Source organism: Trachurus trachurus (genome assembly GCF_905171665.1).
Source record: "Trachurus trachurus genome assembly, chromosome: 23".
Lineage (NCBI taxonomy): Eukaryota > Metazoa > Chordata > Actinopteri > Carangiformes > Carangidae > Trachurus > Trachurus trachurus.
Window position 1 is genome coordinate 12,446,672 of NC_139912.1, and position 26,078 is coordinate 12,472,749.

General features: G+C 42.0%; 1 protein-coding gene across 3 annotated transcripts in view; it reads left to right on the top strand.

The window, feature by feature from the left end:
• Positions 1–26,078, top strand: part of LOC311006406 (ELKS/Rab6-interacting/CAST family member 1-like) — a gene marked incomplete at its 3' end in the record, with an annotated part of 118,412 nt that overhangs the window by 83,116 nt on the left and 9,218 nt on the right. For all 3 annotated transcript variants that reach the window (XM_083999230.1, XM_083999231.1, XM_083999232.1), the window contains exons 19-21: positions 771–918; positions 10,442–10,549; positions 17,218–17,403. In XM_083999230.1, coding sequence (XP_083855356.1) covers positions 771–918; positions 10,442–10,549; positions 17,218–17,403 — 442 coding nt within the window. The remainder of the gene's footprint in view (positions 1–770; positions 919–10,441; positions 10,550–17,217; positions 17,404–26,078) is intronic.

Sequence of the window (26,078 nt, forward strand, 5' to 3'; positions counted from 1 at the left end):
CTTCAACACCAGCTGATAGGCTTAAAGCTGCCACTTTAGCAACACGCATCCTGTTGAAGTGTCCATGTGAAAGACAGTGACTCTCTGCCGGCTCCCTGCTCCTGTCTCTGTGGACAGCGTCTTTGATTTCATTAGTAGAGAGAGGTGCGTTTAAGGAAAAGCTGCACAACATGCAACAGTGACTTTTTTTGGGGGCGTTTTTTCCTTCATTGGTGTTGTGGAGAAGGGAAAAGACGAAGGTTGAACATTTGCCATAAAGGTCTGCACCATAAATGAGCTGGCGACGTCTTGATTACATGGTGTGTGTCACACTTGACCACCGGAGAGCCCCATGTCTTTTTGCGAAAATACACCAATTTCATCCCTTTAAATCACAACACGATGCTCCAGTACGAAGGACATCGCTGCACTTATTGACATGCCATGGGGTTCACCGTAACGTTCAAGTTGATATCTAGCCATGCGGATAGTTTTGGTTTCCTGTGTCCAGATTTTTATCTGTGGCCCAAAACAAGGGAGGTGAAAGGAAGTGTGTTGGAGAAGAGGCAGAAACCTCAAGAGGCAGATATTCTAAAACCTAGGCAAATGGGAAAATATGACTAGATGTGGATAAGTGTTTTTTTTTTGTCATTTTGATAAACAAGTCTAATTTAAGGTGAAAAGTTCAGTTTCCACCGTCTACAATTCAAATGCACCCAGAATTAAAGCAAATTATCAGATTTGTTCTTTTGTTATTGTTGTTTTTTTAAGTGTGATTGTTCTTTGTGAAGGCAAGAGGCGCTGCTGGCTGCCATCAGTGAGAAAGACGCCAACATTGCCCTGCTGGAGCTCTCCTCATCCAAGAAGAAGAAAACCCAGGATGAGGTGGCTGCTCTGAAGAGGGAGAAAGACGGCTTGGTTCAACAGCTCAAACAGCAGGTACGGAGACTGTGCAGACACAAACACACACAAACACACACACACGCCCTGACATCCAAGTGGACGGGGGGAAAGGTTTTTGTTCAGGTATGTAAATTAGAGGAGGCGAGACTGGGGAAGGAAGTGTAAAGAAATCAGAGAGAGAGCACAGGTGAGGTGGCAGTGATGAAGGGAGCAAAGAAAACAAGAGATGCTGAGAGAAACCCAGTCCAGATGTGACCGCAGTCCTCCAACCACTGACGGTAAATTTAGGATTAACCTACCCCTCCTACACTCACCACACACACAAACACACACCGAGTTCAAACCCTCTACAAATCTCTGGTGACAACTCTTTCATATGATTTTGTATTTATTTGAATTCTGTGTCTGCATGCTGTGTACACATACACACACACACACACACACTGGACACGTCACTTCGGTGGTATGGACAACACTTCCACAAGGACACAAATATGTGCACACACACACACACACACACACACACCCTGATATGTACACACTCACTCTGGCCAAAAGCAAGGATATAAACATGACCAAATGCCTCTGTGGTTCCACACAGAGGTCTATTCACACACACACATACACACACACACACACACATAGGCACACACTCACACACATAGGCACACACTCACACACAGTAAAGGTTCTCGTGGGTCTAGTGAACTAACCAACCCCTTAGTGAATGAGCCTTCTGGGAGTTTGGTGGATTTCATCTTCACTGTATTTCTGTCTTCCAACCACCTGTCCATCCATCACGCACATTAAAGGGACATTGTGTAACTTCTCCTGTTATCTATTCACGAAAATCGATTATTTCATTCAAAAGTATGTTTTTCATTAATCAGTAATTACCCCCCATCAACAAACTGAAGTGTTCCTTCCAGCTCTGAATTTGCCGTTCATATCATTCATATCTACATGGAGCGGGTAAGCTCGGTGCTGGCTGCCATGTCGTGTCGCCATGTTTTTACGTTCAGTGGCAGCGTGACGGTAGGAAACCACGGAAACTCAGCGGAGACACCGGAGCTGTCGGCTCAGGTCGAGGTGGCGTCTGTGAAAAGTCACCGCGGTAACGCAGTGAGGAGGAATGGAGCGTTACACTGATGCTGCATTCACCTGCAGTCGGGCAGACGGTAAGCCGGTAAAACGTGGGTCAGATAAACGTCTGCCGTCTGCCCAATTTCACGTGAATGCAGCATGAAAAATACGATTGAGTTGCTTGCGATATACAACCGCAACGCTAGATGGGAGTAATTCCTATACAATGCACCTTTAACATGCACAACATGTTACCAGAGCAACACTCAGCTCTTGCGGGACATGGGGCAGTGTTGAACCCCAGCTACATGCATTTCTTATATCCACATACTTGGGACCAACAGTCACACACACATTGCACAAATCTCCAAAACACTGACATGATAATGACGCCCAGTAAATCAAAACCCAGCGGAGATCGGGGCACTTTATTTTCACTCTTATTTCCCTTGATTCACACTGTGAAATTTAACTGCTGTTCAGAAATAATAACTGAGTTTTCATCCTCAGAAAGCGCTGGGATAGATAACATGCAGCAGAACCAGCTCCACTTATTGAATATTGCCAAAAATCCACTTAATGGATAGGAAAAGCTCAGAAGGATTGAGCGAGATAAACGCGGCACGCGCGAGCAAGAGGGGAAAAATAGGCGTGTGTGTGCCAGAGAGCGTTTGAATGGGTGTTTAAGAGAGAAGTGGGGAGCGTTAAAGAGGGGTTGTGTCAAATGAAGTCATTAGAACATGTATCACTCACTCACTCGCTCTTCCTCCGTCGTCCTGCCGCTGCTCTGTTCATCCTATTTGAAGTCATTTATGACACCTCGGGGTCTCCAGGGTGGTTACTAACAACACAGAGACTCCACTGTCTCCTGCTACGTGGGTGTGGGTGTAGGTGTGTGTGTGTAGAGAGAGAGCTTCCAAGGGTGTGAGTGGTTTTGCTCCCCTCTTGGTCTCTCTCTCTTTCTCTCTGTGGTGTCATAATTTTCAGTCCCTCATTGATGGATCACGGCCGAGACTTCCTCAATATTCCCGCATGTGTGTGTGTGCGTGTTTCCAGTATAACCATCCGGGGAGCCGAGGGCCAGTTTAGTATTTTTAGCGTGCTCCTTCAGAGTGACATATAAGCACACTTTGTCACTGATAACCTGCCTGGCAGACAGACACGGGCAGAGTTGTGGTATGAAATGTAGAAAAAGTGAGTATAAATCAGTGAGGCAGTGATTGATTTGGTGAGCAGTTAACCCTGGTTGCCATTAGACCAAATATGGTGACTGTAAACAGAAAGCAGTATTTTTAGTACCAGAATGAGCTATAGAGCTAAATGTGTGCTCATCTTCTGGCTGCAGTATCATGAATGTAGGTCACTTGTATCAAAGTTATGGACAACCCACATTTTCTGAGGTTTCCCTTGGAGTGTTTTTTTTTCTTCTTTTTGAAGGCCATCACTTGTCAGCCAATCAAAGTTCACACTGTGAGTGTTTTTTTTTTTCTGCTGACATCTCAAGTCTGGTCTGAATTTGAGTTCAAAACTGGATGGTGACTTATATAGCCCAGCTACAGTACCACGCTCCAGAGTAGGATCAAACTGAAGCGTAAAATCAGTCTGATTGATTAAAATTCAGTTCTCTGGGAACTGGGACAAGATCTGTTCTGGACAAATCTGTCATTTACTGCGAGAATTAAAGAGAACAGGAGGCTAAACTTGAATCGGCAGCGTGCAAATACTGCAGGGCTGTTTGTAGGGTGACGTACAGTCAAACATGCAATCAGATGAACTAAATATTTGTTATGGTGCGTCAGTGCAGTGTTTTTAGTTGATGCTTTGCTCTGTGACTTGGTGGAGATGATCACATTTTACCAGGAGAGGCTGATAAATGGATGGAGGAGTGTAGTACCCACATTTCATACATAAAAAACACACTTGTGTGTGTTACAAATTATGTGTGTGACCATCAAAGTGTTTCCTGCGTGTCAGCCTTTGACCTCCAACTGCAGTCGAGGCAGGAGGCTGTAGATCAAGGTGACCTCAGCTCTCTTCACCCTCTGCTCCTCCTGTCTCTCTCTAAGTCAACGTCCACCTCTGTTATTCCTATTTTCTGCAGCAGCAACATAGCACAGAGAGAAAACGGTGAGAGAATAAGATGGATATTGTGTGAAGGCAAAGGGACGAGGGAGTGACTGTAGTATTTTACGAAATGGAGTAAGTGAGAGAAGAGGGAGAGGTAAAAAAAAAAAAAAGAAAGAAAGAAAGTATGCTCACCCTCTTATAACAGATACATAAGGTTAACGTTTACAGGTGGTGTCTGTGTGTGTGTGTGGCCTGGCCACCTGTGTGGCTGAGACCTAAGTCCAAATCTCCATATCAGTGACTGTGGTATTTTCCACATTCACAGTTTGGTGATAGTCCCTAAAAAAAAACATTACATTAGAAGAACACAAAAGAAATTTAAAAACGCAAGAAACACGAATCAAAGCTTTAAATCTTTAAGTTTTACAGTTTAAATCTCTGCAGTAAAACAAAGCCAAAAATAAACCTTCATATTCATTCCTACCTTCATACCTTCATTCTTAATCCATTAGTTATTTCCCAGATGAAACTCATGCAATGTTTTTTTTATTTACACTTTTTGTCAAGTGTCTAATTTAGAGTCATAGGGATTTTATTTGTTGGTCTCTTTCTTTATTTGTGTTCATTATGACCTCTCGCCTTACTGTCAAAAGTGAAGAAATCTGAGTGTAATCTAATTTGTTGCTCCACAGAGACTTATGAAAATGAAATAATTCCCCTCTGTGCTAAACTGACACTTCTCATTGTCATTTGTAATTTTCTACTTATCAACAACTTTCTCCTCTTGACAGAAGAAACAGGGGATGGATCTAATTTTTTATCATGATGAAGTAGTTCTTGTCGAACATTACTCAGCAACTTTTCATTATTGATAATTGTATGGATATTAACAAAGGTTCTTCTTTCACCACTGGGGAAGAAGATGAAACAATAATCTAATTTAATATTCCTGAGAGCCTTAGCACAATGAAATTATTTTTCCTCTGAGCATGACTCAGCTGTTTTTTTTTTCCTCACCTCATTTTGCTCTGTGTTCATTTGTTTCTCATTCTCTACATTGTCAGCGGGTTACAGCAGAGCCACAGGAAGGATAGATGGAGGGGGAGAAGAAGAGGAAGGGAACAATGAGGGAAGAGGAGGAGGAGTGAAATAATGGTGTGATGATTAGATTAAGTGAGGGAGATAGTTGGCACCGAAACAAGTGAGCTGAGGTCAGCATTCCTGACAATTAGAGAAAAGGGGGAGATGTAAAGAAAGGCCAATGAGGAGAACTGGGACAGGACAGAGAGAGGCGTTAATTTCTTCCTTTCCTTCGGTTGTCTTTGTTCCTCTCTCCTCTTTCCTTTCCCCCACACCTTCACCCTGCCCCCACCTTTTACCACTTTGTTCTGTGCACAACTCTTCCTTTTTGTCTACGCTCTTCTTCTATAATTCATGGTTTTTTGGGGTTTGGGGTTTTGGGTTCAGTATTACACATGGATAGACTACAGACAGGAGAAGAGAGAAAGGCAGAAGGAGAGAGTATTAAATCCCAAAAAGAAAGCAAAATTAATCTGCATTTAAACTGGATGAAATACTGAAGACTAGCACGCTAGTGGTTAGCTCGCTAGCCAGTCAGGACATGCTTGCATCAGTCAGCAACAAAAGTTCCAAGTATTTTCTCTCTACTCAATCATTTTGGGCCTAGCCAGTCACATGCTTTCATTTTGGATCAACAGACAGTTTTATTGACAGTAAAATAAAACTCTTCAAGCTAACAACCTTGCTAAACTGCTTCAACACTGTTATTTTTAAGCGAATGGGCTTTGACGGGCCAGAGTTTATTCAAAGCATGTATTTATCAGCCCTATACAACGCTTGTAAACTGTGTCTGTGCAGTTTTTACTCCAACAGATGAGGATGGAGGTAAAATTGATGGTGACACGCAGATGGCAAGTTGAATAGCTTCCTCCGTTTTGTTCTCTCAAAGGTCAAAACACTCGTCATCGGCCACAAAACTGGACTCAAAACATTTCATGGGTTGAATTCAGTTGAACTTATTTTTTCTATTAGATTGGAATGAATCAATTTCATGATTAAAATTTTCAGTCTTTTAGATGTGGATGTGAGGAATATTTCGATAAATTTGTGTTCTTGCTTTTCGTTTCTGCTGCCAAATCTTTGTTGTAGCCTATTGTTGTTTTTGAGATGACAGGAAGATTGTCAAAATTGGTCCAAAATTGAGAGGGCAAAAAGAATAGAAGAGGGGGGGGAAAATCTCACAATCAAAATTAACTAAAATACAAAAGAACCCAGTGAACTAGACAGAGAACAATGAGAGGAGGAAGAGGAGGAGGAGAGTAAAGGGAAAGATATGGAAATGAGGACATGTTGGACGGAAAAGAGCTGGAGAGAGAATTAGTCATGGATACAAGGGCAAGTTAAGGAGCTCAAAAGTCGAACTGAGAGAGGAAATAAAATACTGAGTCTGTAAAGAGGAGAGAGACTTAAAAATCAACATGAAAAAAAACATATCATTAAAGAAAGGCAAAAAGAGAGACAAAGGAGTGTTCTTGTTATAGGATGGGAAGACTTAATCATAGAAGGTACTGAGTATGAGAGTGCAGACAGATAAAGACGGGAGGGAGGAACTTCAGGGATTATTTAAATGCAGAAAGCTCAGAGATGGGGAGAAAGAGAGGAGGGCACAGAGACATTGTGTTTGCAGAAGGGTTGAGAGATTCGGATGTAGAAAGGCCTTGTTAGAGATCAGAGATCAGACAGCCTCTCGACACAGCTTATCATCTTCAAATTAACTCTCTCCTATCTTCTTCCTTTCTTCCCTTCCTGCTTTCCCCATCCCGGAGTTGTTCTCTTTCTTAATCTTGCAGGAACATGCTCTTTTGTTCAATTCTTCATTCATTTTTAATTTCTTCACTCATCTGTCACTCAAAATCAAGGCCAAACATACTGCTGATGAGAAAACATGTAGAGAAGAGACTCCTGCTGCATAGCAGCGTTTTTCATAAACAGAAGTCTGGCAGACTAACTATTAGTGTTTCCATTATAGCGTATGAAGTGCAACGAGTGAAGGTTGTTTTGAGAATAAATCATTAGCCATTGTACGTTCATGAATATTCATACAGATGCAGCCCGGCTAGCTCAGTCGGTAGAGCATGAGACTCTTAATCTCAGGGTCGTGGGTTCGAGCCCCACGTTGGGCGCAGATGTTTTCCCCTGGTGTAAATGTCTATAACATGTCTATAACATGATCATGCGACCAGGAGAAAAGTTACATTCAAAATACCCCCAGACATCAATCTGTGTCTACCTCCACTGCCACAAGGTTGTTTATTGCCAGGGGAAAGCCAATCTTCTTTCCTTATGTCTGAATAATCTCTTGCTCCTAGACGTCTTTCTCATGATCTGCACACCTAGCGCCACAGGATCTTCGACAAAGGGCGACAATATTTTTATTATTTCACTTTTCCAAGAGAGTTGTCTGGTTGGCAGCATTGATCTGTTATCTCCAACATGCTGCCCTGCAGCCTGAGTTACCATGCAGCTGCACCACAGCAGGCATGACAGTGTCGTAACACTGAGTCAGAGGTCAAAGACCCTCCCCCGGTGAGTAGCCCGGCTAGCTCAGTCGGTAGAGCATGAGACTCTTAATCTCAGGGTCGTGGGTTCGAGCCCCACGTTGGGCGCAGTGCTTTTGAGCAGTCCTAACCTTCAACTGGGCCATCTCTTAAAACTCCCAAGTTGTAAACAACCAATCAAAGGCATACCTCACTAGAAAATTAAACATGATAATATATAATGGCCTTGATCATAAATGGTGAGCCTCCTATTCAAGATTGAGGTCATGCTTCATTGCATTCTTTTGTTGTCAGAGTTGTGGTGTCCCTCTTTATCTTCAGGAATCTTGAACATTCATCATCCCCACAATCACCTCCTCTCCAAACACCTCTAAAACCCTAAACTGTCTAACAACAATTTGCTATGAACATTCACTGCACCTTCACCTGATCTCCTTGCACTTACTGAATAGATATGGCCAACCTAGCACTTATACAAAGGTCTCTGACAGCACTGAAACTTAGACATCTCTCACTTCTCAGTTATTTTGGATTAAAGCATCTACTAAATGAGTAAATGTACAAATCACTCATCTGTGATTGAGACTGAAACTAACCCTGTATTTAAACACTAGAAACATGCCTTTGATTGCTGAGAAATCACGTAAGCCTGTCAAAACATGACTTGCTTCAAGTACAAATAAGACGTAAAGACTTTTGATTCAGGAAGACTGGTTTGAGCAGCAGATCTACAAGTGTGACAGCTTGTTAGACATTTCTGCGCTAAACAGAATTTTACAATATGTCATCTTGACGACTGGAGGTAAACAGCTGTACTCTACGACGGCCATAATGTCACTACGCAATCTACCAGGAATGTGTGCTGACATGTTTTATTTTGTATCCATTTATTTCATCGGCAGCTGGAACAGGGGCCGGCAAAACTTGAGTTGGGTTCAATTTTCTGTGAAATGTCTTCTCATATGCACAGCCCGGCTAGCTCAGTCGGTAGAGCATGAGACTCTTAATCTCAGGGTCGTGGGTTCGAGCCCCACGTTGGGCGTCACTCTTTGCAACACTGGAACCTGATCTCCTAGGGTCATCACTCTCTGTACAAGACTATAACTGACTCAGTGCTGTCAATAAGGCGTCCACTGTAATACAATCATGTCAGAGGGTTTTAAAGTGTCTTAGAGGGAGTTGAGCATGTTTTAGTTTTTAACTTTATCTATATTGTCTTCTTTTTATTTTGCCGTTAGTGAAGTAAAACAGCTTGAATAACAGGAGAGGAACACAGTTGTAGCTTGGAAAAATAATTTGTGTACTCCTAGACAATCACCAAATGATTTAGATGCCTGTGATTTACTGGCTGAAGGATGTTGTGGAGAAGAGAGGAAGAGACAAATAAACATGGCTGCCAAGCTGTCAGCATGCGTGTTTGTCTACAGGTGCAGTGGGGACTACACGGTCTGCGCTCATATGGTTTCAAGATGAACTGTTTACTCTCCGTGTTTGTTTTAAATATACATGTGTATTTATCTTAAAGCTCAGAAAATAAGGAAATGAAAAATGTGTGTGCGCACTCCGGGGGAGGCACTCATCAACTTGACTTATGTACATACAGGAGACACACACACGCTTATGAAACATGGCTGGAGTGCCACTGTCTCCTGCTCACACACAAAATGCAGTCTTTCATGTAGCTTTCAAACACATATAAAAGTTGGCATTCACATATTTCTTTCACTCTCTGTCAAACACACACACAAAACCCCGGTCTGGCCTGCTTAAGCCCCTGTTCCTTGCAGGGCTCAGTGAGAGACTAAAGGGATTTAGATTGTACAAGACAGATTTAGACTGACTCCCTCCCTCACTTTCTCTCTCCCTCTCTCCTACTCTCCCTCACTCCCTCGCTCGTTCCAGGCCTACTGTAGTACTACTGAAGTATAACAGTGACATGAGAAACAGATGGGGCGGCCAGAGAGGAAGAGTGAGGAGAGGAGAGGATGAAAGATAGCATGGGAAAAAAAGAGAAATGATGGCAGAGTAAAGAGATGAGAGAGGAAAAGAAAGAGGAAAAAAGGACAAAAGTCTCCACAGTGTGTGTGTGTGTGTGTGTGTGAATGTCTGTACTTCAAAGTGCCTCTGCATGTGTGTGTGATTTGTGTGTGCATTGCAACACATGAAGTGATTTACAGGTGTTTGTGTGTAGCCTAATATTTTTCTAAGTCCTCATGGATCTTTCCCCAAGTGGCAAGTTAACAAGCCTGTTATTTTTCTGCACCGCTTAACAAGCTACACAACAGGTGGCAATGTGAAGTTGTGTGAAGGTGTTTGTGGCTTGTGCATGTGTGTGCGCACGTGCAGTTTGATAGGTGCAAAAGAAATGTTATCATGACTTTTAACAAGGAAAGCCAACACAACGTTTAAAACACAAACACGCATGGACAATCTGGAGTTATTTTGCTTTTCTTCCTGCCCATCAACTTTCTCTGTCTCTGTCTCTTTTTCCTCTTCTTTCTTTCTCTATCTTTGTCACACACATACACACACACACAAATACAAAATGTGTGTTAGTGGAGGCAAAGCTCATGGCGGTTGTCCAAAACTCTGCTCTCTTCCTCCTCTCTGCAAATTAACTCCTGGAGGAATTCAAGACGCGGGTTTTCCTCTCATCACACACACAAACACACACAAATACACACACACGACTTTCTGTTGTTTTCTCAAACATGATTGTTAGTTTCTTTTTGCTGACTCATGCTGTTGATTTCACTTCTCACTGTCCTCAGCGTGAGACATCTAATCATTCGTGGCCTCTTCTCTCTCTCTCTCTCTCTCCCTCCCTGTAGACTCAGAATCGGATGAAGCTGATGGCGGACAACTACGAGGACGACCACTTGAAGGTCGCGTCTCCAAACTCAGAGCAGCCCAACAATCACAAACCCTCCCCAGACCAGGTGGGTGCTCCTCCTGGGGCTCGGGATTTGCCGATGTCATGCCTGTACTATCATCACTGTTATGTGGATAGCATGTTTCCACAAGCATTTATCAAACATGCAAGTGTTTAGTAAAGGCTTTGACTTTCTGTGCAATTGCATATTTTTGTTTCATTTATTACTAACAAGTTTTAAAGTTTCCAGTATTTCTCTACTCACCTTGTATAACTACAATTTCCTGCTTTGCCGAACTAACTTCCTGCTTTCTCCAAACTCACGCTGCGGTTGGACTGAACCAACCAATAGGACGATGAGGAGGGCATTTGGGCCTAGCCAATCACATGCCTTCTTTTTCTCCCTCGGTCCACCATTTTGTACAGAAGGGTGAGCGTCTTCTTTAGGTCACGTTTGGATGTGCTCGTCGTGTCAGTGCTCTTTCGTTTTTCCTCATTTTTTTGTTCCATCCGTGAGTTTGTGGTCGTTCTGGTGTCGTGATTCAGTCATTTCACTTCGTTTGCTTTTTGATTTCTCATTCTTTATTATTTTTTTCATTCTTTCTAATCTCTAAACTCAGTCTTGAAACTTCTTTTATCTGCACTTCTTCCTCTCAAATATTTTGTGTTTTGGACTTTTTTGGCAAAAACTTTATTATTCATTCTCTTGTGTGTAGCCACAGCTGCCCTGGCTTGAACAGGAAACCATCCAAATCATCTCATGTCTTGAAACATTTCATCAAATATTCATTCTGTTCGTTTTCATCTTTACTTTTTCAAATCTTCTTCCTGTTCTTATTTGTTGCTTTATTTTAATTTTTTTTTCATCTTTTCCTTCCTTTTCCACTCAGTGATTATCATTCTGGACATCTGCTTCTTTTGTCCTTGTCCTTGTTGATGCATTGATCCTCTTGTTTGCAGTTTTTTCTTAACAAGAACTTCATGTGTGAGTCCTGACGCTTGAGATCACTGCATGATCCTATCATTTCTTTATGTGTGCGATGTAGCAGATGATTTTAGAAAGCTGTTCCTCTGCCAAAAAGCTTTTAGGGATGATAAAAGGTAGGTATTTCCCCTGACTTGTGCCCTATAATCCTCTTAATTACACAAAAGGGGATTTCAGTATTTGAAAGGTCATTAATCGCATATGCGTGACAACCTTCAAGTCAAGCAAGAACAAAAAACACACAGCTACAAATCTATCTAAATGAATCTAATCATGAAGGAGAGCAAACTGTCTGAAGACAAGAAGCTTCTCTTTTCACTTTAATGTGTTTTCAATGACATAAACATTTTCTTGGATAATGCGTGTGTGTTGACACGAGCGTCTGATAATCTCATTAAAGTCATTTGCTCCTGTGAAAGTCCTGAAACTTGTTTAATTGAAAGTAAGTAGAACTTTTGAAAGGATGTAACAATGATAAGCATTTTGACTTATACTAAAAGCTTGGCATTGCATTGGTGTGGAGCAGTACAGTGGAGGCAGCGCCACATATGAGTAGCACATGCTGCTTTTAGTGCGGTCCAGTTCCTCCAGTGGGATTTCCCATTGGGATGCTAAAAGCCCAGAGGTTCAGCAGCAGATCTTAGTCTGTCCCTGGTTATTAATTAGCAGTAGCACCTCCCTGCTGAGAGAGGCCAGCACACACACACACACACACACACTCATCTCTTTTACTCGTGAGTAGCCGCACGCACACATGTACCGACGCACTCTCTCTCCTCGGTGTGTGAGGTGGGTAATTCGCCATAGCACATTACATCCGAACAGTGAATGATTGTGGGGCTCTCTATAAGAGGATCCTGTGCTGCAGTTGGAGAATGAAACGCTGCAGCAGAGAAACACAGGAGAACACACGCAGCATTGTCGGAAAAGACTTTTATGGTATTTTGCATTTTTAATGGTCTTGAGTGGTATTAGATGCATCAGTTAAAAAGGACAGAGAAGATGTATAATTCAGTGTTTTGGTTTGACTTGACATGGATGAGTACACACAGCTCGTTTTAAGTAAATCTTTAACGTGACATTAATGCTGATGCTGCAGCATTGTATATTTTGTTTGTTGTATGTGTTTCTAGGAGTATTGATTTAAATGTGGACAGATTTCTCATCAAGATGCACAGGGGAAGACTAGGAGCACTTTCTGACCTACAGTATATGATGAATATTTAGTGTGACATGGTGAATTATCCTGCTCAGGTGTTCATATCCTCACTAATGATCAGTAGAAAACGTTGTGCCGTGACCTCGCTCAAGCAGCCACAACAAGAGGGAGGGAGACACAGCATGGTTAACAGTTACTATTTAAGACGTCAAATTAAACGCTTACAGCATGCAGCGTGGAAATGTGTACAGCGAGGAGTGTGTGTGGGGTACTGTGCATGAGTGAGGAGTGGGAGTGTGTGTGTATGGTACATAACTAAACATAAGGACTGAACTGAAGTAACATGACCATGAAGTAACATGATGAGCCCAACAGAGAATGGTTTGGAGTCTAGATCTACCAATTAGCTATCTGATAACGGGTCGGCACACCAATTTACTCAAATACGTCTGTGTTTACCCATATTTTTTGTTATTTTATTACAAACTAACTTTTATTACATTCAGTGGTATTACTTTTCTCAAATAGCTGTGAAAAGTGCTGCACTAACATTAAACCAAAGATAATCAACTAACAGTGACATCAACGGAGGAAAAACTGATATTCTTCACATTTAAAATTCTAATTATTAATGACATAGATGATTATTACATGATCAAAATAGTTTTCTGTGGATTGTATAACTGATTAATTGAATAATTGTTAAACATAAGAAAAAATCTGCCCTGTGAAACCAAACCACAGTCTGGTCAGTCACTCTTCACCCTGTGGTCTGTGTAGTGCCTTGCTGAAGGGCTCCTCTGCAGTGGTGATGAAGGAGCTCCAATCTATTGTTGGTATGTGTTTTATATTAGGGAGATTTATTAGAGAGTTTGAGTGATTGTCCACCAGCCAGGTGTTTATTAGTTATGTCACATGAGCAGCCCTGACTCCAGCACCGTCACAGTTGTCCCGCGTAGAAACCCGACCTCCTCTACAGATGCTGCTCCTGGTCGCATAATAAATATATTTGTGCTGGTGCGCTTTTGCGTCTCTGAGGGAACAGTGGAGAAACAAAAAACCCAGATTTCACTTTATAATGTGGCCAGTCAGTGAGGCCAGCTGAATGTCTCTCTTTGGAGTTGTTTCATAGTACAGTAAGAGTCTGGTAGGCGGTCATGGGAGGCCAATAAAGAGACACAAACACACACACACATACTCTGATACACACAGTGTCGTATAAAATTATGTCTCCTGTGGGACTGTTTCGTAGTACAGTAAGACACTGGAACGCACTGTGGACTCATTAAACACACACAACACTGCATACATTGACCACTGCGGGTTGTGTAATGCAATAAAAACACGGAGGCCCGTATAGACTGTACGAATTAATAAAATCAGTAAATTCAAAGACTTTAAGCTCTGCAAAGACTTTCAGAGGTCAGTGTTTTGTTCATATTTCACCGTATTATTGCTCGGCTTGAGTCAGACTTATTTTTAAACATTTTTCTGGTAGTCATTATACAGTTCTTAAAAAGGAAAAGAAAGCAATGGTGTTGTTATTTCTAACCAAATGTCTTCTTTGTGCCGCCATCATTCCTTCCATTCTTTCTCCCTGTTTCTCATTTGTCTTGTATTTGATCCACGGCGCTCCACTGCAAGTCTGGAAAGTGTGGACAGTGATTTTTTTTGACAGAATAGTCCGGATTAGAACACGCTGTGAGAAAGCAGCTGTTGCACATGTGTGGAGTGTGTTTGTGGAGCAGTAAAGCCGGATTTTCAGAGATGTTTTCACATTTTGTCACATTACACAACAGTGGTGGAGAGATAACGTCCTTGTTGCGTCGCGACTGTCAGCGCACATCATAGCATACAGCTACAAAGATGTTTTTAAATGCAGTATGTGTAGGATCCAGCCTTTCTTCTTTTTGCTTCTCTCCCCTCCTCCTCCTCCTCCTCCTCCTCCTCCTCCTCCTCCTCCTCCTTCGTCTACCTCCCTCTCTCCTCCGGAGGGAAATGTTCAGTAATGTATTTCGTAATGGACTGTAACCTGCTGGCAGCTCCTCACTGGAAAATACTGTAACTAGAGCTATTTACAACTCTGATAACGACCCTGCATGAGTGTGTGTGTGTGTGTGTGTTTCGGTCACAGTGTTTTTGTGTATATCTGCTGGCACTGTATAGATATCTACAGTACATATTCACTATGTGATGTGAGAAACAAGTCGTTGTGAGCCAGGAAGGTGTGGTAGCTAGCTGCTCATGATGGAGGTGGTCTGGAAAAACACAAAATTACTCCTTGTGTGTGTGTGTTGTGTGTGTGTGTTGTGTTTGCAGTAAATAAGGTAAGGAGTCAGAATCAGATGTGACAGCTACTTTGATTTGCCTCCACTTTACCTTCAACTTTCATTTTTGCTGCAATGCTGCGAGAGATGAGTCTGCAAAAGCACTTTCCTCTTTCCCCCGACAAAAACCACCCACGTCTAGTTTTCATTTGTTTGTCGGGCCGGTCGAACACATGAGGTTATTGAATAATGAATGCAGGGGATATATATATCGAGCTTTATACGATATGTTTTATTCAAATATGATCAAAATCTGCCTATCTGCAACTTGTGTTTTCGCTGTTCTGGCAGCTGAGGCTGCGTTCAGATTTAGAAAGTATGTTAAAGCTGCGTGTCTGCGGTCGCTACCTTTCTCGTTTTTGATCACATCAGTCATTCTGAGTATGAGATGAGAGGGCATCCAGCGTCAGTGTCAATATTACAAGCAACAAATGGCCACCAAAGCAAAAAAAAAAGAAGATTGTGAGTTAATGTGGCAGGAAGCATCGGTATGGATACTACAGCTACAGCTAGTTGATCAAAACTATGCAAGAGATGTCCTGATAAACGGTTTCAGAAGACAACTACAAACAATTTAATGATTTAATACTGTCTGACGGCCTCTCCTTTCTGTCGTAATTCAATGTATCTAGAATAAAAGCCAACATTTCATGAATATTTGCAATTCTTGTAGCTATCGGTTTGGGAGAGAAGCAGATTAATGAGCTGAGGTGGAGCCCAGATACAGAGAGGCAGAGCGATGTTACTGCGCTGAGTGAAAGGATCCTGCCGTTGAAACTCAAGAGTGTGTGTGTGTGTGTGTGTGTGTGGGTGTGTATGCTGAGTGACAATGAGCACGGAGCGCAGGGTGCGGACAGACGCTGCTCGGATTAAATATACTTTACCAACGCGCGCACACACTAACAGGCCTCTTAACATGCTTCCTCTGCACTTAAATCCTGCTGTTCCCCCGTGGAGAGCCGTGTGTGTCTGTATGTCTTATCTATGTGTGTGTGTGTGTGTCTGTCTCTTGGGGGGTCCTGTCTCATACCCCCCAAAATGTGTGTGCATCTGTTTTGCTCATCTCACCCCCATTCCCACACTTGCACACACAGACATACACATATTAGTCAATGTTCCTGTTAAACAAGAGAAAAACATTTGTATCATTAAAGCCGCCGTCGTCTGTACATATCTGATCAATCAGTTGCTGCATTCATGATCAGTGCTGAAAATATCATAAGCATTTACATTTGCATTATTAGGAGTTGTTTGTGTATCATGTAATAAGTCCATGACCACAGTAACACATTTCATGGCCGGTCAACTCTGGCCTTTTCTAAACTTATTAATGACTCATTTTAATCATTTTAAACCTGTTAAAATAGACACAGGACTTTGGTTCTGGTCTGAACTTTTACATTTAGTTATTGCTATTAATAAAAATGTGATTTAATGGGCAAAATTACTCATACTGTATATAACACAAATACTGTAGCAAAGAAATCTTATTACTGACCAACAACATTACACCAGATACTTCAGAGTAATCAGACTAAACACTAAATGTAAGAATGTAATCAAACTGTCATAATTACATCACTTTATAATATTTACATGTCTGGTCTCTATTTCTCCATGTCTGTGTTCATCTCACCTCACCCTATTCATCTCCATTTACTTGTGTGTTTGGAGAGTTCGTGCAGCTCATACATTGAGATAAACTGTGCACTGACAAATGGGCCAATTTAGGTGCTGCAGTGCTCAACATTGCTCCTTATTTCATACATAGTGAACAATATTTACTCATTTTAGCATCAAAACTCTGTGTTAGATTAATTGTCTGTCATGTACACTACTTCATCCTAACAAAGGCCCACAATCCACTGTGTTGTGGGACTCATGATGACTCATGAGGATTATTAAGTGTTTGATTTCTCACTTTACTGCTCTCTATAGATTAAACCTTTGAGTGACAGATAGGACTGGTAGTGAGTGAGTGAGGGAACAGGTGATGCAGAGCAGACAGCCAATCACACGTGAACGAGGACAAACTGGTGTTTTGCATATAGGTCAATAAGGTTGTGCCTGCAGCTGAGTGTTTTTTAGCCTTTGCCATTTATACCAGAAGGAATAAATGCCTCACTCTTTCTCTATGATTATAACAGAATGTTTAAAAAAAAGCTGTCATGTGCAGTTATGGCATTTTGTTGTCGTTGTTTCATTGTGTTTTAAATTGTAAAAAAAACTTGAACTCATTTCTGTCTCCTTCCCTTCCTCCTCAGATTCTCTCTCCCCTCCTGGATCTCAATCAGAATCGCAGCAAACTGAAGCTGTACATCAGTCACCTGACCTCACTGTGTCAGGAGCGAGACCCAATCATATTGCAGGACTTCGCCCCGCCCCCGGCCTATCACCGCGCTGACTCCGCCTCCTGGCATACGCAGCTGCACAGCATGACGCAGGAACAGGTAGGACAGTTGTGTTGAGATGAGGGGGTGGAATAATGCAAAGTGTGTGTTTGTGTCTTCATGTCTTTCTCTAGCTGTGGGGACAAAGGTTGGTTTAAATTATCTTGGTGAAGACATTTTGTTTTCAGGGTTGGTATTAGGTTTGGATGAGGGTTGGGCTTAAGGTACGGGACTAGGTAATACATAACGGCAATCAGTGTCCTCACTGCTAATGTAAGATGTAAGTATGTGTGTGGGTGTGGAGTGAATGTGCTGTATTTCTGAAAAATGTGGAAAAAACTGAGGACATTTTTGTCACTCCTCATTTATCAATTTCTAAAACTAGCCACCGAGTGTGTTTCTGTGTGCTTACTTGTATTCTATTCTCGCTGTGTGTGTGTGTGTATGTGTGTGTGCTTGTAGGAGTAGGGCACACACTGGTCAGCCTGGCAGGTTTTTGGCGCTGCCTCTGACATTATTGAAAAGATTTACTCCAGCGGGTCACCTGACGACAAGCGCCTGGCAGCGGAACAAATACCGTTTCAGACGTTTTCTTTTACAGGGAGTAAACTCTGCTTGGAGCTTTTGGCAGCCGGAGCAGGGCTGGTTCATACACGGAGCAAAGGAGGGGAGAGAAGAGTGTATTTATTTTACTGTCGAAAGAGTTGTCATCTGAGAGAGAGAGGGAGGGAGGAGAAGAGAAGAGAAGGGGAATGAGGATAGAGGGAGAAAGAGAAGGTGAGCTTTAGGGAGGGCTGAAGAAAACGCCGGTTAACCTGCTCCGTTGCCATGGTAACAAATTGTGTTTTCAGATACCAAATATAAACACTACATTATTAAATCATTTTTGGCCATCTTTGACTTCCCCGGTCTTTCTCCCTCTCTCTCTCTCTCTCTTTTTGTCTCTGTCCTTTCCTCCATATTGAAAACATATCAGGCGACGGTCGCTACATGTGGTATACATTGAAAACCGGTAACTCTAGACACACACACATACTCACGGAGCGGTGTGACAGAGTGTGCGGTTAGGGTACAGCAGGACCAGTTTCCGAAATTCCTCATGAAAGCCCTATTGTATGTCTTAATGTTTCACAATGTCTGTGTTTAGCATGAGTGCTTCAGATATGGCGCTGCGCGGTTTGGTGTCACTTTAAATAAACTCTGAATATAGAGAATTAAGTTGTCATTTAATCACTGGGTACATTAAAGGCACCGGGGAAATTCTCTGGGCAACTTTCATGGACGGACAATTACTATACGTATTTTTCATCATCAGCCTGTTTTCACTAAAAAGAAAATGCCGACTTTATTCTGCGGTTCAGTGGCCCGGGATCCACATTTTCAAAAGAAAAACATACTCTGGATTAAAACTGATTATGTGGGCAGCTGTGAAAGCTTATCTAACAAGATTGAATGCTTCTAGACGGCCAGCTGAGTTGCCTGCAGTATTTTATTCCTACCTTATATTTTAAACAAACATTTAAAGATATTGAAAACATTTGAACCAAGCTGAGCCCACGGCCACTTCCAAGTCAGATTTACAACTGAGGAAAACAAGATCTTTAAAAAAAAAAAGGAAAAAAAAGACAGTATTTGCCCTTTTACCACAAATCACTTGTATTTTACATCACAGCTAACCATTTCCATGGCATACAACAGTGTTTTGAATTTCTTTGTTGTTTTTCTTGTTTTCTGCACAGTTATTTAGCTGCAGTGTTAAAACCAACTCATCCATCACAGAAAACATCGTGTCTGCCTTTACTGTCGTCAAAGTTGTGTTACCCTCGCACGGCTGAATGAACTCGGAGCGTATCCTCTTACCCGAATTCATCAGTGTCTCCCAATATGCTCCATATGACTTGTGTGCAATTTCTCTGGTTGGGTTTTATCCCCATCTTAGCCCTGCATGCCTCCCATTAAAAAGCTCCATTAAAAAGTGCATAGCTCTTTATCTGAAGGTAACCAGATGTGCCTTTACCAAAGCCTTTTTGGCAAATGGGAGTTTCAAAGAGTGAGAGAAAAAACACTGGATTGGTACAGCAGCTCAAAGATAAAAATAAATATTCCTACTTGTTTTTTCAGTATTTGTGAGACTGTCCTGTAATACAAAATATAGCCAAAGCCAAAAATCCTTATTTTTAAGAATGTTAATTGAAGTTTTCAGAGGGAAAAAATGGTAATCACAAAACTTGCAGAGCAACAAGGACACTTCTTTTGCTCTAACATTTTTTTTGGCTTTTTAGATGCACACTCCCTCAAGTTTTCTTTTCTTACTTCCTTTTATCCTCTTCATCCTTTTTTCTTCCAATTCTCCATCACTGTATTTCCTGCCTCCATCACCACAACATTTTACTCTCCCTTGTTCCACGTTGATGTACTGTAGGTGCGAGAGCTTTTGAGTTTTAAAAAAATACTCACAACTGAAGTTTTTACTTTGTTTTCAGCCAAATGTTTCCCCTAACAACGTCGTCAAAGTTTGGATTTTTTTTTTTTTTTTTTAAAGCCTCTCCTCCGCTCACTCTGTCCAAATCCACCCAAACTCAGGCAGTGCCACTTGGCGCCATGCGTCTGCTTTAGACCCTGACCCTGCCTACACACAATCGCAGACACACACTGCCAGTCTTTCATTCAAGCCCGTGTTTCTCATTTTCCTTCATCATGTGTCACCATCACCCTGGCTGACCCTCGAAATGCACACACACACAGACACACACACACACACACACACACACACACACTTGCACACTGTCTCCCTCCAGACCACCATGTTCCAGTGTGCCAGCCTCTCTGCTCTGTCTTGTGGTGAGTGTGTGTGTGTGTGTTTTACAAGCCTCTCTCTGGCTCTGTTAAAATGCCTGGCACTCTGTAAAGTCATTAGGATCATACTAAAATAGCATGTAAAACACACATGGACAGACACACAAACACACAGACACACACACAAATCTACATATCCAACACCCACATATGATTTAATATGAATTCACAGTAATCGTGAGCGACCACTGGAGGCTCGTGTACCTGACAGTGCGCTTCTGTAAAGTGTCACCACCTCAAACATTTTGACTAAGGCAGCGTCTGATGTAACTTTCCCCTGTGCTGTTAAAACTTGAGCCGCAGCCCAAAAAGCAGCCTGGCTCAGGCAGGAGGAAAAGGGTGGTGGGTGAGAACAAGTTAGTCTTCACGGTTTATCAACCGGGCACCTCCCAGCGCAGATAACTAGTCCGATTAAGAGCAAGAAACCTCAGGGAGGCTCGGCAGTAAATTCAGACTGTACAGAAACAAAATTCCTGCTTTCTGTGCTGATAAGCTAAACCGAGAAAAAACAACTCCCAAATGTAAAGCCATGTTTTTAAAGGATGCAATATGAGTGAAATGATTAACCTATGAACCAATTTCAAAAACAGCGACAGTAAAAGGGCCTCAGACATTTCATTTCTAAATGAAACTGGATTTTTCCTTGACATATTTTGGCTTGTTTTCCAACACCAGATGTAACAGAACAAAAGATGTGCTTCATAATACAAACAAAACAAAAAAAACACACACACACACACACACTGTGTCTTTGTGGCATAAATAGAAGATATTATCCCAGCATGGCGACCACAGCACCTCATTAGTCAGCAGAGTTTGAAGAAAATGCGTGCTGAAATGTTTTGATCCATCACGCCAACTGAATCAAGAGCATTTTACAGAATGATATAATAACGCGACATATTGTAAAAACCCTCGTTAACTCGTGCAGATGTTTGTATCGTTTAAATGAAATGATGTGGGTTTGGACATTTATCTTTCAGTTCAGTCATTTTTTTTAAAAAAAAAAACAAACTCCTCTCACTCAATGTCAGACTCAGTTTCCACGGAAACGTTCAGATTTCTGTAGCTTTTGAAACGTAAAGAGGAAAAAATTCAAGACAACAGCCGAGGGACGGCGGTGTCGTCCGGTCCAATCAAATCTCTCAACAACTTTCAGCCGCTTCGACATCTGAGTGGCTTCACTCTTTGTTGCATATGCTCAGTCTGCGCTGTATTCTCCTCTTGTCAGGTCTCAGTTAAATCACTCAGGCAGCATGTGGAGCCCAGCAGAGAGTTGCTAGTGAAAGGCCAATTTTGAAAAAGATGGATTTTTCTGAACTTTTTTCTCAGTCGCCTGTTCCTGTGTGTTTGTTTCCATGTCTCTCTTTAACCTCAGCTGAACTACAAAAGTAACACTGAATCCAATAGTGAGGTTTTTACCAAAAGAGCTGTTTTCTGAGCCATAGTCATAATAATAACCTTTATGGCTCAATGACGTCTCTAATGAGCACTGAAGAGAACTGGCATCGTAATCTTACACACACACACACACACACACACACACACACACACACACACACACACACACACACACACACACACACACACACACACACACACACACAGGAAGTCTCTCTCTCTCCCTGACCTATGTCTCTCTCTTTGGCCTGAAGTGTGAAGGTATCAAAATTGGCTGCGTGTGTGTATGTGCATATCTGTGTTTATGCATGTTTTTGTCTATATGTACAAGTTCCATTAAGTGTATAAAAGCTGTTGAAGTTTAAGAACAAGTGTGCGTGTGTGATTGTAGTTCATTATAGACTATATGCACGGACATGTGCGTGTTTTTGGTGCCGTAAAAAATGTGTATGAAGTGTTGTTGGCCGAGTCGGACATTGTATCGCTGCTCTTATGAACACAGTATGCATTGTCAGCCCATGACTCTCTATCTGCTCAGAGTGAAAGGGGCTCCCAGTGAGCGGCTGCGAGCGCTCGCGAGCCAAGTCAAACTGGAGAAACCTCAGCGAGGACCGAGCCCACATATTTACAACTCTACAAGTCATTGTAATGAAGGATAATACCGCACAATTACAGACTTCAAATGTCATTGTTGTTACAGTGTAATCTCAAAATAAAAGGTTTCTCTGGGACAAAGAGGGGAGTACTTACTTTCTCCCCGGCTTACTTTACATCTAGTTAAACAACAGGACTTCACAGGTTTCCAGGGCCTGGGCTTGACTCAGATGACTTTATAATAAACTTCCAACACAAGAAAACAACACCAATATACAGCTGCAGCCCCAATGACTTCAGACTCTGCTATACTATAACTCTATAAAACTAGTTCAGCTTAATAAAAAACGAAAATAAAAGAACGATAATTTATTTTTTATGAGGACAGTAAACTCTCATTAAACCAAAGAGCAGCCGAAAATATTAAGGCTGTTATGTGGTCGGATTAATTAGCAAAACACATTTTTAACTATGTCACAGTTGGATCGTTTTGCTTATTAACAAATTTAAAAACGTATACATAATTGCAATGTTACAAAAAAACAAAAAGCCTTGGTGAAATATGCTTTTTACATTTAAACATGAGGTTTCAAATGCACACAATCATTGTTTTTTCAGCTCTGCAGCCTGATGCCCTCTTCACAGACTGGGCAGGAACTGTGTGTGAAGACCCCTCATGATTTAAAGGTCACTGATTGGGCAAATTTTGATTGACAGGAGATACAAAAACAGGATGAGGCGGAGCTGCAACTCAAACATCACGGCCGATAATGAAGAGTGTAGCTGCCGTATTACAACAGATAACCCTGCTCTGTGTCTGTGCTGTTTCCCAGAATAACTTTCTGTCTAGTAGAGTTCACATTGGAGCTGGAAACATGAATTACTTTAATTCTAAGCTGTGTAAATATTCCACATAACTCTGACATGACAGACCATGAGAGGTGATGGTGACTACGTTTCTTGTAGTTTCACCTTTAGGTCAGTTTCTACCACGTTCAGTCACAGACTTTAACCATTTAATTAGCCATTACAGTTTTTCAAAGGCCAACATGCAAATTCTGCTTCATTTAAAATGCCAGAAGTTAAACCTTAAAGACTAATGAACTCTTGTGACTTGATTGCTGATATGTAACTTGTGAATTTTCTTGAACTTTGGACAAAAGGCCTCAAAATCATCTGTTTGCATCGATGCAAATCAGGGAAAGGGCTTTTGATCCTGTGTGCAAACAAAGCTGTAATAAGGTGTGCAGAGTGCAGCAAAGACAAGAGAGAGAAAGAGAGAGGTGGAGTGGGGAGGGTCTATGGGGGGGGGGGGGGGGGTTGTGGAGCAGAGATTCAGACCCATCCATCTGTGCTGCGTTGTGGTCTGGGGTCTCTCTAGGCTTTCATTAGGCAGCTCTGCTTCCTGCTCCAAGGATGATTGTTTTCTCTCTAAATACGACACAGAGGTCCTCAACGACCATTAGACACACACACACACACACACACACACACTCAGAAACACAGACAAAAGGAGAGACAGTCAGACGAACCCATACACACTCGTCCGACCCTCAGAACCCATTTCACAGCCACACACACACACACACACACACACACACACACACACACACACACACACACACACATTGGCCTTCGCTGGTCATTACAGAGTAACTGCTGGTTTTTATGCAGATTTATTGAATCCAGGCTTAATGGCTTTACCAGTCCCCCTTTTTTTCTTTTTTTTTTTTTTTTTTTTACATGCATTTGTCTTTTTTCTGTCGTTCACTTCTTTCTCCCTTGATCTTTCCCTCTGTCTCTGGTTATCACTCCCTCCTCCCATTCCTCTTGATTTCTCTCTTACTTTCCCCCTTTGTTCCTTTGAATCTTTCATTTCTTGCCCTTCTCCACCTTTTTCCATCAGTTTGTTTCCCTCTTTCTGTCACAAAACACTTTCTCTGTCACTCGTCCGAGTCCTACTTCATTCCCTTCCTTTTCCTTTCCATCCTTTTTGTCCATCCGTCATCTCTCCTCTGTAATGGGAAGACAAGCCCCGGTGATGGTGACAGGTGAAGGGCAAAGACTTAAATTAACCCGCAGAGAGAAGCGCACACAGAACCACGCCCTCCTCTCTCACGCTCACACTTCTCTTGTCTCTATCTCAACTTTTAGTTCACAATGGCAGCCATTGTGGAAGTCCAGATTCACACATTTCCCCCTACGTTATTGCTGCACATATTTCCACGCGGCCATGCTGCAGGAATTTATTTCAGGGCGGCCATAAAATCATTCTGACTTTTACACACCTCACAGATTTCAATGGAACAATTATGTGGAGACAATGTCAAATGTAGAAAGGCCACACCGTACACCGTGTTACGTAACGAAATATTTATTAGATTATATCTTGCATGATGTCAGAGGTAGGGTGTACTGCACTTGTATGGGAATGTTTGAGCCTAACTTGGTGGCTAACTCAGAGCTTCATGGGAAAAGCAAACAGATGTCATCTTTTCCCTGATTGTTTTTGAACAATTAACACAATAATGATTTGTTGAACAAGTCACGAACCAATCTCATTTCTACCCCTTAGCCCAAACCCTCAGCTTTACCCCTCCTTTTTGCAGGTTCACGTCAGGGGTATAGGGGGTTTCCTAATTCTCTTTTGAATGAAGGGGTGGGGCTAAGATTTTTCAGGCAAAAATTATAGCCCATTCTTCATAGAAATGTTTTCCAAAAAATTGCATGCATGTTGTTTGTGACATTCGCTAATGTTAAATCTTAATTTCTGACTGTCAGAAATGTAACTTAAATCCAGCAGCAGCAAATTAGTTGAACTTTTTTGCTGCTCATCTGATATCAGTGCATTATGATGCATGTGATGAAGCACTGTAGGGACATATTGGGGTCTGACTAGGGATAGGTGAGGGGTATGAATGAAAAATGGGTCTGGCCCCAAGAAGCCTGTGAGTGCACTCCATGTAGATAAACAGCTTCCCTCCAACAGCAGCGTATTCTGAGATTTGATCACAGTTTTTGAAACTACTTACACAATGCCACCTTAAACTTTAAGTAACTACGAACCACTTAAGTGTTTTGGTTCTGTTTACATCAACATCTGAACAGTTCGTAGAGGCACTGTTAGATTGTGTTTCTTTTTTTCCTGCATCTTTGCCATTAGATAAGTAAACCACAGCTGAAAGTTCTTTAATGCAAACTGTGAATTAGTTTGGACTAAATTGCCTCCATCTTTCAGATTGGCCTTCTGGGAGGTTACACTATACACAGTCAACGCTCCAGTCTGTTTTTGTGGTTTTGTTTCTGCAGCCATTAGTGCTGCGAGCACAGCCTTGTATAGTTGTTCCTGGAGGGCCAATTTAAGGTTTAAGTCTTTTTTATGCACTTTATAAGTCCTGTTTTCTCTGAAAGTATTCCACTATAGTTACCACGCTTACATTCACAAGCCCAGCTCTCCATGTAGCTTAACCAGCATTATTAGGTGCTAAAGTGAATGCTGGAGAGCTGGACTGACAGATTTAAGTTCCCAAACTTTAATAAAAAAATGCCGTAATGTGCTTGTAGACCTCCCCTTCGCTAGCGGTTGCTTCGTGTGCCCACGAGCAAGGCACAGGATGGTGGAGAGCTCACAGAGTTAAACGTGTTTAATCCTCCGTCCCCCCCTCCTAACTAACTGCTCCCTGAGGCCGAGTCTGTAAATATGAAAATGTTCCTATAGTCGATTTGGCTGATTAAATAAACCTGTTAAAGCGAAGTCACAGAGTGATGGTGGATTGCCCACAGAGTGCACCTCCCCTGTACTTTCCCTCAGCTGTTAGTGCTAAAGCCGCGCAGCATTTCCAGTCCTCCAGGAGCAGTTTTAGGTACAAGTCCTGGAGCTCTAT